Consider the following 17,309-nt stretch of genomic DNA (forward strand, 5'->3'; position numbering starts at 1 on the left):
ATGTCCTTGTAGAACTGTGTTGCTTTCTTTTAAAACCTTTATCCCAGGTAATGTGTATATTACCTTGATTTTCGTAATACTTCACAGATAAAGATATATATCATATCTATATTTTATAGCATATATATTTGACTTTTGAATAATAAGAGCTTGACCTGTGTAGCTCCACTTATAGATGATTATTTTCAATAAACATGGTACTACATGAAAAAAAAAAAAAACCTTTATCCCAGACTATAATGATATTGTTGCTGTGTAGTCGCTCAGTCGTGTCAAACTCTTTTGTGACCCCGTGGACTGTAGCCCACCAGGCTCCTCTGTCCATGGGATTTTCCAGGAAAGAATACTGGAATGGGTTGCCATTTCCTTCTCCAGGGGATCTTCCTAACCCAGGGACTGAACCCATGTCTCCTGCTTGGCAGGTGGATTCTTAACTGCTGAGACAAGATATCCATTCACTTGGTTATTTGACCAAAAGCTGCCTTTCCCATTTCCTGGAAGCTCCATGAGAATACAGAAAGTATCTATTCTGTTCTTTTGCTCACAAGTGTTCCCTCCCTAATACACTGACTTGAACAGAGAAGTATTCAGTACTTATTTTTGAAGTGACCGAATGAATCAAACTGGAATAATTATTCTCCAATCATATTCCTCAGGTTTCCTGCCCCTAAGCTTTTGAAATACAAAACAATGGTACCAACATGGTTCCAAGAGCAAATGCCTTTTCTTTTGACCATTTATTATTATTTAATAGTTTTTTTTTTTGTAGGAAGCAAAAAGGTTCTAAAATTGTTAGATTCAACTTGCTTTTTTACTTCCCCCATCCCTTGCTCAGTAAGTTATAATGAAGAAAAAATCGGTAGCATTATTGTTTTTCTGCCTTTCTACAGAGTTAAAATTAACTTTTTATAGACTGCAGCATTCAATGGGGTGTGAGACAGTTAATTTGAGAGAGGTGTTGGATGGATCAGTGGTTGTGCATAACATGGGTTGAACAAAACACTTGAGGACAAGGGGAAAATTGTTAAAAACCTTGTCACTGTTCACAAAAGGAAACTGAAAAAAAAATTTGTATAAATCCCCACAGAACTTAAGCAACCAGTAATTGGTTGTGACTTTTCAATGCTTAACAAAAGAAAACAAAGGTCAACTGGATTTCCAAAGGGAGAAGTTTCCTTTTCATGCTCTCCAAGCCAATTTATAAGTTTCGATTCTGTACTAATGGGCCCAGTTCCACCATGAAGCCAGTGTTCCTCTTTCTTCTCCCACCATATATATCGGTATAGACATTCCAGGAGCCTCCACATGTGGGTAGAGAATGGCTGGGAATTTCTGGAAATCAATGCAATTTAATTAAGTTCTTTAAATATTTTTGAGTGTCTATTATGTCCTGGGTTTCCTATGAGGTACTAGAGATTCAAAGGTGAAGAAGATATCCTTCTTGCTGTGAAAGAGCTCACAGTTTGGTGGAATAAGTGGAAATAGTCAAACAGCATTCTTAGGTAAGACAGACTATGAAGACAGAGCTTTAAAACGAAGTGCTGGGAGCATATGAGAGAGAGACAGAGGGGTGTGTTGTCATCGTGGGGCTTCTGGTAGTGGGTGGAAACTAGGCTGGGTTTGGAGCACTGTGGCTGTTTTCCCAGCACCCATCTACCTCACCTCTCCCTTAATGGGTGACAATGGTTCTTGTGGTATACTAAAATCAAAGAAGAAAGAGATGTCCAATTACATGTGAATTAAGAAAAATTAAAAGAATACAGAAATAAAGTTTAAGTTAATTTTTATACATCTGATTTGCCTCTCATTGCAAAATCTACAGACTAGTATTCAGATTCCCAAGTGACTAAACTGAAAGCAAACTACATCTATAAGATGATACGGAAGATAAGAAGAAAAAAGAGCCTTGGTACCTGGATACTGGTCAGAGTCGTGTACTGGTAAGCCTTGACCACCAGATAGTTTGCTTCCAAGTCTATCAGTCCCAGGATCATGTATTTCCACCATCTTCGTCGTAAAATTGCCAGGAGGTTTTCTTCTCCTGCATTACAAAGTTAAAAAGAAATGGATTAAGTTCTGAACACACTAAGAAACTCTATTTAGAGGATGGTTGGATGGTATCACCAACTCAATGGACGTGAGTTTGAGCAAACTCTGGGAGACGCTGAAGGACAGGGAAGCCTGGCATGCTGCAGTCCATGGGGTCACAAAGAGTCGGACGTGACTTAGCAACTAAGCAACAAAAAAAGCATTATAGTATTATATATATATTTTTTTACCATACCTTATCAAACGTTTAATTAAACAAATACATGAGCGTGTCAAAGACTGACGTTTTTACTTAGTTTACTAGACTTTATGGTAGATTTCAGCCCTTCAAATTAGCTCCTATCCCAGAACAAGACAGTTTTTAGTTCATGATGTGAACTAATTTTCTCATGAACATTTGAAAAAAAATTTCTCATGAACATTTGAGAAAAAATTAGGTCAAGTAAAAGGGAAAGTATTCAGAAAGGCTGCATAAACACATGAAACCTAAATCATACGAAATGTCTGGATTGTGGTAAACTAGACAAAAACAGAAAGAGGTGGTCAAGTGGAGAAAAGCCTGCGCTCTGCTGCAGACCTACAGTCAGGCTCCAGGACACGACGAGGAGGGCTTGCTCAGCTCTGAACCTTACACTCAGGTGGTGTGTGGGTGATGGGAAGACAGAGGAAGCTGGGGTCTCTCATGGATGAAGAAGAGTGCCATGGGCCTTGGCTTCAATGCTGCCGGCAACTGCAACCTTCACATCTTGCTTAAGCTGGTGGCATCAAAACAGTCTCTGAGCTGCTTAGTTCATCATCCTTATTCTTACATGTTTCAGGCCTGAAACATTACTTTTCTCAAAGTAGGGCAACATGTTATTAATAATTATAGCTTTCTGGGGCCAACTTGTGAGGTATTCTTAGAAGAATATTTGCGTTTTGTGGAATACGCAAAAACCCTGAGTGAATGCTGATTCTTGATGCCAAAGAAACAATCTGAATATCTGGCCCACAGTATGCTTTCTCTTTGACTTCTTTGGTGGCTTAGTGATAAAAAGTCCGCCTGGCAATGCAGGAGACGCAGGTTCAATCCCTGGATTGGGAACATGCCCTGCAGAAGGAAATGGCAACCTGCTCCTGTATTCTTACCTAGCCTGCGACAGAGGAGCCTGGTGGGCTACAGTCCATGAGGTAGCGAAAGAGTTGGACATGACTTAGCTACTCAACAACAACAACATGCTTTCTCTTGCTTTTCCAAGTGTGAACTCCCCTACATGGACTATTCTTATGCCAGCCTTCAAATGAAGAAGCAGCCTAGACTCTACCACCAGGAAGCCTTCCTGGATCTCTCACTTTGATTTTCCAAGGCTCAGTTGGGTTTCCTTGCTATGGGTTCCTTTAACAGTCTTTCTTATGCCACAGATACAGTATTATCTTCCTGTATTATAATAGTCTGTTTTCTTGACTCTGTTACTCATTAGATTATTAATAATTTGAAGACAGTGGCACTGTCTCGGTCACCACTCTAAGACCCAACCATGCATGGTCAGTAGTCAATAAATAATACAGTGTCTATGAACACATTTCATGTTCCATAATCTCTGCAATGTTAAATAACATTGAAATTGACATTTTTAATTTTTAAAATATGTATTCTATAAACTTTCATGCTCCAGACAAATGAAAATTGTTTTCTAGTTAGAATGTAGACAACAGAAAAAAAAAAAAAAGAATGTAGACAACAGCTGACATAAATTAATTTGGTGACCATTTTACACATTAATACTCCATAGATAGGACATAAAAAGGTCAATGGCATATTGAGCCACAAAGCTGCAATTCTAAGGTCACAAGTCATTGTCCCAGTTAATTTATACGATGAACAGAGAATTGCTAAACTCAGAGCACACCAGACACATTTCAATATGTGACATTGAAAATCTAGGTCACGGTGCTGCTTGTTTCACCAATCAATACATATTCAAAGTGATAAAGATTCAAAGGGATGATTCGTTTCTTGCTGTTCTGTTGAAGAAGTTTGCAAGCAAAACACTAAACAAATGCTCCCAATTGTTTCATTTGAGCACCTGAGCGTGTACAACATGCTTGCTTAGCAAAATTATCCAGGAAGTCAAGAAAGCACTTTTTATTTTTGGCTGAGCAAAAAATGCAACCCTTAAAAGGACTGCTTAGGGATTTATCTACATGACTGTCATTAACACTGATGAATGATAGGTCATTAAAACTCTTTCTAGAATAATGAAGACATATTCTTAAGAGCCTTTGTGCCAAAGTGCTTTCTAAACCTCACGAAATGGGGGCATCCATAAAAACACTTGCACAACTGGTAGTATGTTAACATTTTGAAGAAAAAAAGAATTTAAAAAAATTAACTAGGAAGAGTAATACAATCTACGGGTGGGAACTTTAGAAGTATAATTTGGCATTTAAATGGGTTCTGTTATTATTATCAATATGTTTGAATACAAATAAAAAGCACAGAGAATAATATGATAAGGTAATCTTCAACCTGATTTAATCCGTGTTAAATGTTGCTATGTTTGTTTCAGAATTTTTTTTTTTTTTGAGAAAGGAAATGCTGAAATGATGAAACTGAAGTCCCCTTTCTGCTCCTGCCAGATTCCATTCCCTTCCCTCCTTTCTTAAATTTCCATCTTGATATTGTTGCATACCCTTCACGTTTCTGTTATACATTTTCTACACGTGCATGTATTTCTCAAATAATTTTATGTATTTATTTTTGGCTGTGCTGGGTCTTCGTTGCTGCTCGGACTTTCCCCTCGCTGCAGCGAGCAGGTGCTTCTCTTCACTTGTGGTGCGCAGGCTTCTCATTGTGGTGGTTTCTCCAGTTGCAGCTCCCGGGCTTTAGAGAACAGGCTCAACAGCTGTGGCGCACAGGCTGAGTTGCTCCGCCGCGTGTGGGCTCTTCCTGGACCAGGGATCCAGCCTGTGTCTCCTGCACTTGCAGGCAGATTCTTTACCACTGAGCTGCCGGGAAAGCCCTACATATGTTTGTGTATTTAAGTGAAAGTTTACTGTATGTACTGTACATGTCATCCTTCTAGGGTTCTTTAAACTCAACATTTTTCTAGAAATATATTCCTATCTTTTATGTAGAGAATAAATGTAACATCTTTCAAATATATATACATAATCATATATAATATCATATATAATATATATGATCATATATATGACATAAATCATATGAAATAATAATAGATATGTTTTATGAATATGCCACAATTTATCCAGCCTCCCACTGATAGACACCTAAGTTGCTTCCAATTTTTCTCTAAAGAACATCCCTGTACCTTTGTATGTCTATAATCGGCTTAGAGTTTAATTTTGTTTTCATTCTCTTTTTAAAGAAATGTGGAGTATGCAAGTATTCACAAATGTGTAAAACATAAAGGTGCCCTCTTAATTAAGTGATGCAGCATTCTGGCAACAATAATTATGGCAATACTTGAGAATAGACAGATAAATTATTAAACAGTTTTGGTCATGTGAGTCATACCTTACTTCACTAAGCATCAACAGAATGATCAATGTGTTTTTTTTTTTCATTTTTATAACAAATACTTATATGAGACTATGTATCAGGCAGTGTCTATGTGCTTTACAAATATTAATTTACTTAATCCTTATAAAAACCCTGTATGCTAGGTATTTCTATTAACTTTATTTACAGATGACAAATCTGGGACCTGGAGGAGTTAAGTCACTTGCCGGAAAGTTCACACAGATGAGCCAGAATTTGAACTCAGGACAATCTGGCATTAGGTTTCACACTCACTGGCCCTGCACAATTTTGCCTCACTGGTTTGTCATTATGGCACTGTCCCCAGGAGTCATTCATTTCTCATTAAAGGAGCTATCATGACCTGTTTGTCCAAACCCCCCTGCAGGGTGACCCGCAGCCAACTCCAGAGGAGCGCCCGTCACCTTGAAGCCAACGTGCATGGCGCTCCCTGGCGTTGCCAGTGCCCAGCGGCCCAGCCCTGTGTCCACTCCTGAAGCTGCTTCGGGATGCGCATGTGTCCCATCACCATCAGCTCAGTACCAAAACGTTGATGCTTCCCTGTCTAAATGCACGACAGACTTTCCCTTGTGAAATGTAAAATAAGGCTTTAAATCAAATTTATGACTTAACAAAGTCTAACGGTAAAAATTACTGTTAGATGCTGTCCTGCTAGTTGAAGCCTCGGGCATAATAACAACGGTCTCACATGGAGTAGGGCGAGCGAGGCGGTGGTTAATAAATGCTGAATGAAGCAAGAGGAAACCCCTGTGCAAACAACTGCCACGTTCACGGCAGCGACTGGAAAACAGAAGGGCCTTGATTCATAGGACTCTTGCTCACCCCCAGTGGTGGTCTGAGCAGAGAATAAAAGGATTGCGAGACAGCATCCGAGGTGAATTCAGCAAAGGGAACAAGAAGCTTCATTATTCTCGGGGCTGCATTTTCATTAAGGGCTTTCATGGGTGGTGTGATCCTGCATGGTGTTTTTCTGCAAGAACAGAACTCAGCACTCGCTGCACAGAGGGTCCACAGCGAGAGTGACGCCCCGCACAGGGGAAGAGACCCCTGCCTGAATGAACCCCTCCTCGGCTCACGGCTTGAGGCCATAATGCCATCTTCCTTTAGCAGAACTCCAAGGGACGAGGTTAAATATACATCAGCGAATTTGAAAAAAGGAATGACTGACGATGGAAGTTTCAATTACTCACCTTTAAAAGCTGAAATTTAGCATTAGGATGTAGAATTCAAAACCATTCTCCTTTATCAGAAAGGTGAACCAAATAAATGTGCTAATAATAAGGAAATGGAAATAGTTCACAAAAAGAACTGTAACCAATTGCACTTTCTATTGTGAATCGGAGGGTAGGGATGGACTATAAAAAAGACAAATAATGAACATTTAATTTTGTTTTGCATTGTTTTATCCATTTTTACTCTTAGAGTCAGACAGTGAGATTAAGAAGAGCATAGAAGGCCATCCTTTACTGTTTTAGCTTAATAGCAAACAGACCTTGGTTTGGCCTCTGATGTTCATCAGTAGTATAAGTTGGTTAATGGCTCTGAGCTTTAATTCCTCTATTGTAAAATGGGGACTGTCACAAAAATTTAATAGGGCATTGTAGATTAAAAGCAGTATGAGTATCATATTTAAGCTAACATCTAAATCCAGGTATGTGCACAAGATGAGGTAGCAAGTAGTGGGGTCCTGGAATCCCTGAATCCTTGACCAGTCACACACTGCACACGTGCTCAGCACGTGTGATGGAGACTGCATGGAGGAAGCCCAGGAAAGTGAACTCTCTTCATGTCTCATTAGGGCTTTGGCCGCACATCTTCTGTCTCTTACTCTTGTGATTGTGATGGATCACACTGCAGCCAGCATATGATGCTTGTTTGTCCAGACTAGAGGCAGGCTGAGGGCTACGTCCTTGACCTTGATGCCTCTCCTCTGGGCCAGATCCTCGTCATGGCCCTCTGGATCTCACACCTTGATCTGGGAATGGAGGCCATGTGAACATACCCTTTCCTTGAACTAGACCTGACTTTGTTTTCTACGATGCTAGTGCACCTTTCCAGGGTAGGGGGTCTCTCAAGAGGTGTTTCCAAGGTGTTCCAAGGTGACCACATTGTCTGCCCATGACAAGCAAAACATAGAAGAGGAAGCCACACTAAAGGACTCAAAGAAAGCCGAGAGGAGAAGAGACACGGCCTCAGTTCCCACTTAACTCTTTCCACATCCCTATCACCCAAGCTCCCACTGAGTCTGAACATCCCAGGCTAAACGCTCCCTCCCATGTGAAGCTTCCCCAGGTTCTCTGCTCCCCTCTCAGCACTTATTTCTCTTTTTCACATATCCTCAACTATGCCTAGCAGAGTGATTTAGACAAATTATTACTCAATGTAAGACCTTGTTATCAAGGTAAGATATCTGAATAACACCCTTAAAATCGACTCAATCATCTGGCTGTTTTCTCAGAAATGCCTAACAAAGGTTTGGAAAAATATCTAAAAGCAACTAAAAATGAATCATAATCACATAAGGTTCTGGTGGCCGTGACTTTAAAAGTCACATGTGTGTAAAAATGATTGTATACAGGATAGGTTTGTGAACAGTAAGTTTATTTTTTTCAAAGTTACCTTTTTGCATCGATGAGTAAAACAAAGTAGTCTAACTCTAATTACAAACACAAACCTTTCTGATGCAAAAACATGTACACATGGTGATATGAAAATCTCAACTTCTCAACATGTATCTTTCTATGTATATTACCCTTTTAAACATGAAACAGAGCTCTTCAATCTTAGCAACCTTTTTTTCTGTTTTTTTGAAGCTGTCATCTTTTATGAAGCTAAGACACACAATTATATGTGGCATACATATACCCTACATCCTTTGAAACAGAAAACATTCCTGTGTTCTTGATATATCATAGGAGAAAAAAACATAATTACTAATATTTTCTTCTTCATAATAATAAAAGGCAGTATGAGTGTGCCTTATATTGATAGTAAGTCTACTTAGATTTTACCATAAAGGCAATTATAGCAAATGGATAAACAAAGAGCTTTTCTGAAAGTTCGGGACATCTAAAACCACATACATGAAAGCTGCACACTGACTATTAAACTCTGTTGACTAAAAGCTAGGTATTACAAGTTTCTCTACCTCTTAAGGAAAATAATGTGTGAGATCCAAACAACTCCCCCAAAGTCCATTCAGAATTGAAAAACTAGATATACATTTAGAGCATCCATTTAATATTCTTAGAACACACTGTAAAGAATACAACCACTTGCATGGCTAGACACTGTCACTATTGATCACTGGAAGAGGAACCTGAAAATATTAAAGATGTTCAGTTGTTGTATGATCAAATACAAACACTATTGTCCCATAGTAGGGACATAGAAGGCTTTGGGTCACGCCTAGTGACTACAGACTCAGATCTAGTGGGCTAGAGACTCTGCCAAATGGGCAGTCAATCATGCCTACATAATAGAGCTCCAATTAAAACCCAAACAGAGGTTCCAGTGAGTTTCCATGATTGGTGATATTTTGTCCATATTGTCACACACTGGTGCTGGGAAAGGAACATGGCTCGTCTCCATTGGCAGAAGACCATGGAAGCCCTGGACTTGGTACTTCTTTAGGACTCTGTCCCTTGGTTGATTCTAAAGTGTATCCTTTTCCTGTCATAACTATAACCATGAATGTAATAGCTTTCAGGGAGTTCTGCGAGGCTTAGTAAATTTCTGAAACTGGCAGTGCTTTGGGGGACCACAGTTCCATCTGTGAACTTGCAATTGGCCTCAGGAGTGAGGGTGTTCTTGTGTGGACTCTAAACTTTCTCGTTTGGACTAAACTCTCACACTGGTGTGAGGTAAGCATGGTGCTGAGGCCGTGCCCCTAAAACTTTGCACTCGGTTTTTCTCAAACACAGCTAAAATTGTCCCTCATTTGCTCAAGAACTTGAGTACAGTATTTGGCACATCTCAACAAAACCAGAACCCAGAACCCTTCAGGTCTGAATTCAAATTAAAACGAGTGTCTTTCCAGGTGATTTTAAACAATGTATGTGATTAGTTGTGGCCTTGAAAGAGTATTACAACTTTGCGCTTTTAAACTACATTTTCCATCATTATAAAGATATCACTTACAATGGGAAATACTGTTCATCAGCTCAAAATGGTTAATGATAGGTTGGCTGTATGTGTGTGGGGGGAGGGGAGGGAGGGGATGCTTTGATTTGAAATTATTTAAAGCAGTCATAATGAAATGATGGACAAATATAAATCTATTTTCCTGTGGCGAGTCCGCAGAGAGGAAAATGTATTTGTCCTTTTTAATGACAAGACTATTTTCCTTTTCTTCATCCCATTTTGTGAAAAGTGACCCTATTTGCCTTCTGAAGGTTTCCAGTAATTGGCTCTGATGCCTCCCGACATTAGCAGATGAATCTGTCAGCTCTGTGAATTTTGTTTTGAACAAAGAGCTGTGCAGTGGCTAATGACACACGATGTGAGGCGGGGAGGCCAGAGCAGCCTTGCCTCCGGACTCCTGCCACTTGCTGAGCATATTCAAAAGACAGCGTGACAGAAGGTGCCAAGCTGAACTCTCGAGAGCTGACCTTGAGCTCTGACATGAGAGCATCTGTCATGATGGACACAGGTTAGACCCAACATGGGAAATTAGCAAGAGGAGCATCAGTGGGCCAGAAGCCTGGCTAAGCAGAAAGCTGGCGGCCTCCCCTTTCCTGTCTGTGCTCCCATCTCCCATCCCAAATGTCAAGCACAGATCTACCAAAGCCACTTCTGCTATCTGACATTTATTTTTCATTGAACACCATTTGTCAGGACAAGGCCAGAGGCACCATATACTTACTCTCTCATTTAACTGCCACGCTCTATTGTAGGTTAAAAGCGTGGCATCAGAGAGACCTGTGTTAAAGTACTGACTCTGTCACTTAACCTTGAGAAAGTTTACTCATTTACAAAAGGGGAAGAACACTACTTAGTTTAAAGTGTTGTTGTACCAATTAAATGAGAAAATGTATGTAATGTTTCTGGCTTCCAGTAAATACTTGTGAATGACAGTTTTGCTATTAACAGCCCTATGAAGAAGCCTTATGATTTCAGATCATGAAATCGGGTTTTGAAGGAGTTTAAACAATTTGTCCAAGGTCTGTCCTGATTTTTACTGCAAAGCATTCACTATTCTAAGAAAGATGCTTTTTGTTTACAAGGTATGTTTAATGCAAAAAATCAGAAATGTCTTTTATTTATATAATGTTTCTGAAATTAAGTTCAGTAGAAACAGGCAGCGTCTTCCAAGCAATGCAATAATGGTATGCAAAGTATACTTTAAAAATACATAGAATACACATACATATGTTTTGAAATATATTTCCATCTGAAATATTGAAGAATATGTTCATGGAATTAAAGAATTTCCACTCTACTAACCTAATGGAAATGAGCACCATAGCACCCAGATTATCATCTTAAAAGTTTCCACCAAAAGAAATAATAATCTTGAAGAAATGATGATTGCAGATCTGGGTCAGGAAATGTAATACAAGTCAAACCTGGAACATTTCCTTATACATAAGAGCAAGGAAGCAGTAAAAAACTACTTGAGTTGTGTCAGAGGGACTCAGAGGCCAACTTGAAGTGTCTTTCATATAAAAATAACGGAAATGGATTGAAATGCATCAGATACATTTAAATCTATGAGTTCATAAAGAATCCAAAAGCAACAGCAATAACAAGAATCACAACCAAACAAATTTAAAAAACTAACTGGTCACTATTGGAAGATAGTAGTAAACCAACTCATTATTTTGAAGATTGGTAAAGGAAAAGAATCAAGTTTTCTGCTCAAGGATTCTTATATGAAAAATGCCACTAGGTAGCTAATATTTAATAGATGAAGGGAGATTGTTCTTTATGGTATTACTCTAGCTAATGAAGAGGAAATAAGAGAATTAGAATACCATTATTTTTGTACTCTTTAATGAACTAATGGATATATGCCTTGAAGGTTAAGCTACTGGCATTTTAAAGAAAGAGGCAATGAACGTTTCATGTACTTCCAGATAGAGGAACAAAATACTACCTATGGAAAAAAAAAAAAAAAAAGAAAAAGAAACCAAACCTGATCGAGTCTCAGGACTTAACTATTACCAATTTCTCAAATATAGAGGTCACAAAAGTATGTGTTGACACTGCTATATTTAAAATGGATAACCAACAAGGACCTACTGTGTAGCACATGGAACTCTGCTCAGTGTTATGTGGCAGCCTGGATGGGAAGGGAGTTTGGATACATGTATATGTTAGCTGAATCCCTTCACTGTTCATCTGAAACTGTCACAACATTGTCAATCGGCTATACCCCAAAACAAAACAAAAAGTTACACACATATGTGTTGAATTGCTCTAGAAACATTCAATTAGCAAAAGTCCATATTGAAGGTGGGAGGAGAAGGGGACGACAGAGGATGAGATGGTTGGATGGCATCACCAACTCAATGGACATGAGTTGAGTAAACTCTGGGACTTGGTGATGGACAGGGAGGTCTAGGGTGCTGCAGTCCATGGGGTCGCAAAGAGTCGGACACGACTGAGCAAACTGAACTGAACTGACACTGTGGCATATACTGTCGGAGAGTTTACTCAGTTTGGCCTGGAGGATGGCAGGGACAGCAGCAACTGAGAACTTGTCACAAATGCAGACTCTCAGGCCAACCTGAGACTCAAAATCAGCATTTGATCAATTGCCCAGGCAATTTGTATGCATCACAGTCTGCGAAGCAGTGATTGTGTGGGCCACATGATTCTCAAACAAATAAATTGTAATTAAAATGAAGTCTGTAGGTTAAAAGAACTCAAGAAAAATATCAATCACATGCAATTTGCAGACCTTATTTGCATCCTGATGCAAACAAATTGTATATCTATTAGACCATTAGAAATGTGAACACTGACAGGATATTCTGAATTACTGTTAATTTTAAATATGATCATGATATCATGCTTATGTTATTTGTAAGCTTTATCTTTTGTAAACACATAGTGAAATAGTTAGAGATGAACTGATATAATATCTGAGATTTAATTTAAAATCATACAGGAAGTGGGAAGTGGCAGGAGTTAGGGATAAAATAAGCCTGACTATGAGTTGAAATTCGTTGAATCTGATATACTAGCTCATAGGTGTTCATTATTCTATACTACTTTCCTATACGTTTGAAAATTTTCATAATAAGAAAGTTATAAAGAGAAGTTCCACTGTGAAGAGTTTAGCTGGTAGAGTAGCACTGGCTGAATGTCTGATTATCAACGGTGTCTGTGTGCCTGCAGTCCTTTAAAGCATGTTACCGGTGCAGTCATATTCCCCTTACAGCGTCTTTGAGTTGCAAGTGGTATTATCCTCTTTGACAGTCAGAGAATGCAGAAGTTGGAATTCAGTCTGGGAGGTCAGGAAGAACACTTGGTGACTCGCCCAGCTGAGGTTCTGACAAACACTTAATAGCTAGGTGCTGCCGCTGCTAAGTCGCTTCAGTCGTGGCCGACTCTGTGCGACCCCATAGACGGCAGCCCACCAGGCTCCCCTGTCCCTGGGATTCTCCAGGCAAGAACACTGGAATGGGTTGCCATTTCCTTCTCCAGTGCTAAGCTTGTTCATTTCCCTGCATTCTGTGTTTGTGGCAGCGACGCCCTTGTGCTCGTGGCCAAGATGTTCCCTGGCCTTGTTGCTTCCTTCACAGACAAAGTCTGTCTTGGTTTGGACCCCAAAAACCCTCCTAGGGAATCTTTTGTTGGTGCAATGTAGCATCTGTACCAACCACTGAAGCTTTGTCGAGTTACTGATGGAGAAGCCACGCCTCTCAGGGTCGGGGGCGCTGTGTTCAGGCGGATAGATGCTGTAAAAGTGGAGGCCCCTGAGTTCAGTAACATCAGACACAATTCTAAGAGATGGCATCGTGACTAACAAGAACCAGGAGAGGAAACAATGGCAAAAAATAATCTAATGTCCATACCAAGCAAAGCCTCCTGTGTCGTTTGGCAAACACATTCAGAGCCACAGATATCAATCAGTTATTTCAGGTCATAGTGCAGGGAGGCTCCAGACCATGTCACCATCCTTAACCACAGACATGGGTCTGGAATAAGCCATTTGACAAGGCTAAAATATTTGGACCCCAAAAAACAAAGGGATAGCCAGTGATTCAGTTGTTTCTGCGTGCATGCTAAGTCATCGCTTTAGTCATGTCTGACGCTTTGTGACCCTATGGACTGTAGCCTACCAGGTTCCTCAGTCCATGGGATTCTCCAGGCATGAATACTGAAATGTATTGCCATGCCCTCCTCCAGGGGATCTTCCTGACCTAAAGATCAAACCTCCGCCTCCTGCATTGCAGGCACATTCTTTACCGCTGAGCTACCGGGGAAGCCCTCAGTTGTTTCTAAGATTATATAAATGTTTACTTCTTGATGAAATTGGATTTTTACCATCTCTACCCACTACATCCCTCCCACCAGCTTTTCTAGTCTGGCTCCTAACCTTGAGGGCACAGTAGAATCACTTAGGGAGCTTTTAAAATTGCCAGTTTCTGGGCTCTACCTCAGTAATTCTCACTCAGCAGGTCTGGGTAGAGCCCAGGAATCTGCATTTTAAAATGCTTCCCAGAGACTTCAGTGCTGCTTGTCACTGATTCCATTATATGTTGGCAATCTTGATCTAAACTAATACATAAACTGACCTATTCTTCCCTGAGGCATTTAATCTCCTGGGCCGACTACCTGGTCAGCTGGTGACGAGAACCAACTGACAGGGTGGCTCTCTGATGTCTGTTCTAAATCTATCGACCCCAGGGGAATGGAGGGGCTATTAATGGATAAATGGAGCTTTGTCCTAAACCTTATCTTCTAAGAGAAACAGCCCTAATTTCACCCACATTGACTTTTCCTCTGAATTCTTACGGGCCTTAGGCATAGTTCTATTGATTTGGGAACTTATATCATTTCTCATATTTTTAAATTTTGCAAGTGTGTATTTTCCCTGTCCTAAGATAGTATTAAACTTAGGGAAAGCAAAGCCTCCATTTTATACTTTTTTTTTCCCCCTGCTACATACATTATTGTCTGCTTGACAAATATTTATTAACTTTCTATTACAAACCAATCCTGAAATATATATATTCTAGAGCTATTCCATAGGACCTAAAACCTCTATCTTGATTATCTTCTATTACATTTTAGGATGATTTTAACTTTCCACAAATGTATTCATTTATTTATTGTGTGTCAACTATGGCACTAGTGACTCAGTTTGTATGCACTGCCAATGTGGATAAAACCTAATAATCTATGTTAAAATTCATAGACATGTATACTTCTGAGGAATAGGTCTACTTTACCATATAATATTTTTTACAAAAGTCCACAACAAATACAAACCCTAATGACCCCTTACTAATTGTTTTGCTTGAAAACTGTTTCTGTTCTTGGATATGTGTCCATCCAATGAATGTAAACCTCTGTGAGTATAAAGAATAGTGTCTATGAATGTGTTCCAGAAATCACAGGCTATGCAATAGCTTTTAAAACAGTGTTCCATTGGGACTTCCTAGGATACTGAGAAATAGTAAGAGCTTAAAAGTGAATAAAAGAAAACTCAGATTTTCAACCAGTCTGGATCAGAAGTAGGAAGCTTAGGCTAAAATTAGCATCCCTAGTGTAAATCTGGAAGATAATTCACTCAAGTAGCCCCTATTCACTCAAGTAGTCCTATCAACCTTGCTTTCTTCACTTTTCAAATCTTGGATCATATTCAAGACCAAATGTGGCGTCATCATCCTCCACACCCACCAAACCCAGTCTATTTTTAGATCTGACTTCAACTGAAACAGAGACATCTTTTGTGAAGGTTACAGAGGTTGTCTGAAGGCTGCCTGAAGGTTGTGGGTATTCACTGGGCTGAGACATGAAGATGCTAACACAGCTAACCTCTCTGGAGGAAACCTGACCATGAACAGGCACAGTGTCAAAGAGCATTTAGAGTGTTTCTTCCCACTGGTCATCTGAGTGCACCAGGTCAGTAAGCACCCTTCCTCCATTTTCCTTACTTAATCATTTTTCTGAGAGACCCCTGCCACTCTCATTTCTTCCTTGGTAATGGAAACTTAGACCCACCAGTTGACTGATATAACTGCACCCAAATCCCAAGACTAGCATTCTACTTGAGAATAAAACTTGGGCCATCTGTCCAGTCTGTGGACCTGCTGTCTGTACCCTGCCATCTGTCCTACCAGCTCCAGCCAGGGCAGGAAAAACTAGGCTTTTCTCTTGTCATCTCCGTGCTGCTCCAAGCATGAAGCTGACCTTAGCAAGTAAACAGATAAATAAATAATGCTTCAGGAAAGCAACAGAAAGAAAAATTTCCAAGAGAGGAAGTTATTACACTGACCTTGCAGTATCCTACCAGAGTTTAAATTAAGGCCCACTGTGATGTCACTGCTATACTTTTGCACCTGAGGTCAGGAGTGGAAAAAGCAGACAGGCACAGGTTCAGCAAGGAATATTTCAAACGCTGAGTTAGGATGAGATGATTCTTTTTCAGTGATCATTTCTTTTTTTTCCTCCGTGTGGTAAAGTATACATAAAATTGACCATTTTAACTGTTATAAGTGTACAGTTCAGTGGCATTAAGTACATTCACACTGTTGTGTACCTATCACCACCACTCACCTCCAGAACTTTTTCATCAACCCATTCTGAAGCTCTACCCCTTTTTAATAGTGATTCCCATTTCCCTCTTCTGCTGGCCACTGGTAATCACTGTTCTATTTCCTGTCTTTATGGATTTGACTACTTAGGTTCCTCATATAAATAGAATCATACATTATTTGTTCTTTTGTGTCTTATTTCATTCAGCATAACATTTTCAAGGTTTGTTCCTGTTGTATTAATAGAAAGTACCTGAACTCCATTTCTTTTGAAGGCTGAGTAATATTTCATTATGTGTATGTTCCACACTTTATCCATTCATTTGTCAGTGGACCCTTGGGTTGGGTCCACCTTTTGGTTATTGTGAATAATGCTGCTGTGAACATTGGTTACAAGTATATGCTTAAGTCCCTGCTTTTATTCTTTTGGATATATATGAGGAAGTGGAATTGAGGTAATGATTTTTTATAAATTCTTGACTCATTAATCAAGTTATGTAATGAAGAAGCTACTACAGAGAACTCTTTTCACGATTGTTTTGGCCTTTCTTTGTAGTCATCAACATTGGGTCTTTGAAATCACTGGGTCCTCAGGCCAGTTAGATAAACATTCAATTTTTATCACTTTGGAATCTAACTCAATTTAAGAGCAGTCTATGTGAATGAGGATAGGCATGAGAGTGGGACTTACACATTATTACATTCAAGTTCTATGGGAATCCTGGATAGCTGCTATTTTGGGATTAAACTAAAGTTCACATATAAAACCACTTCACTCTTTATAAAATTTGAAATTTTGCTGTGATTTATGTCAGAGAGTGTTTTGCCTATGTTCTCCTCTAGGAGTTTTATAGTTTCTGGTCTTATATTTAGATCTTTAATCCATTTTCAGTTTATTTTTGTGTATGGTGTTAGAAAGTGTTCTAGTTTCATTCTTTTACAAATGGATGACCAGTTTTCCCAGCACCACTTGTTAAAGACGTTGTCTTTTTGCCATTGTATAT

The 17,309-nt window shown here is 39.5% G+C and overlaps 1 protein-coding gene across 1 annotated transcript in view; it reads right to left on the reverse strand.

Annotated features, from left to right (window-relative positions):
- The window catches only part of SLC35F1 (solute carrier family 35 member F1), a 402,967-nt gene that overhangs the window by 82,200 nt on the left and 303,458 nt on the right, over positions 1-17,309 (reverse strand). Inside the window, exon 3 of the mRNA XM_061132019.1 lies at positions 1,914-2,041. Within this exon, the coding sequence (XP_060988002.1) occupies positions 1,914-2,041 (128 nt within the window). The remainder of the gene's footprint in view (positions 1-1,913; positions 2,042-17,309) is intronic.

This window comes from Dama dama, chromosome 28 (assembly GCF_033118175.1).
Source record: "Dama dama isolate Ldn47 chromosome 28, ASM3311817v1, whole genome shotgun sequence".
In the NCBI taxonomy this organism is placed as follows: domain Eukaryota; kingdom Metazoa; phylum Chordata; class Mammalia; order Artiodactyla; family Cervidae; genus Dama; species Dama dama.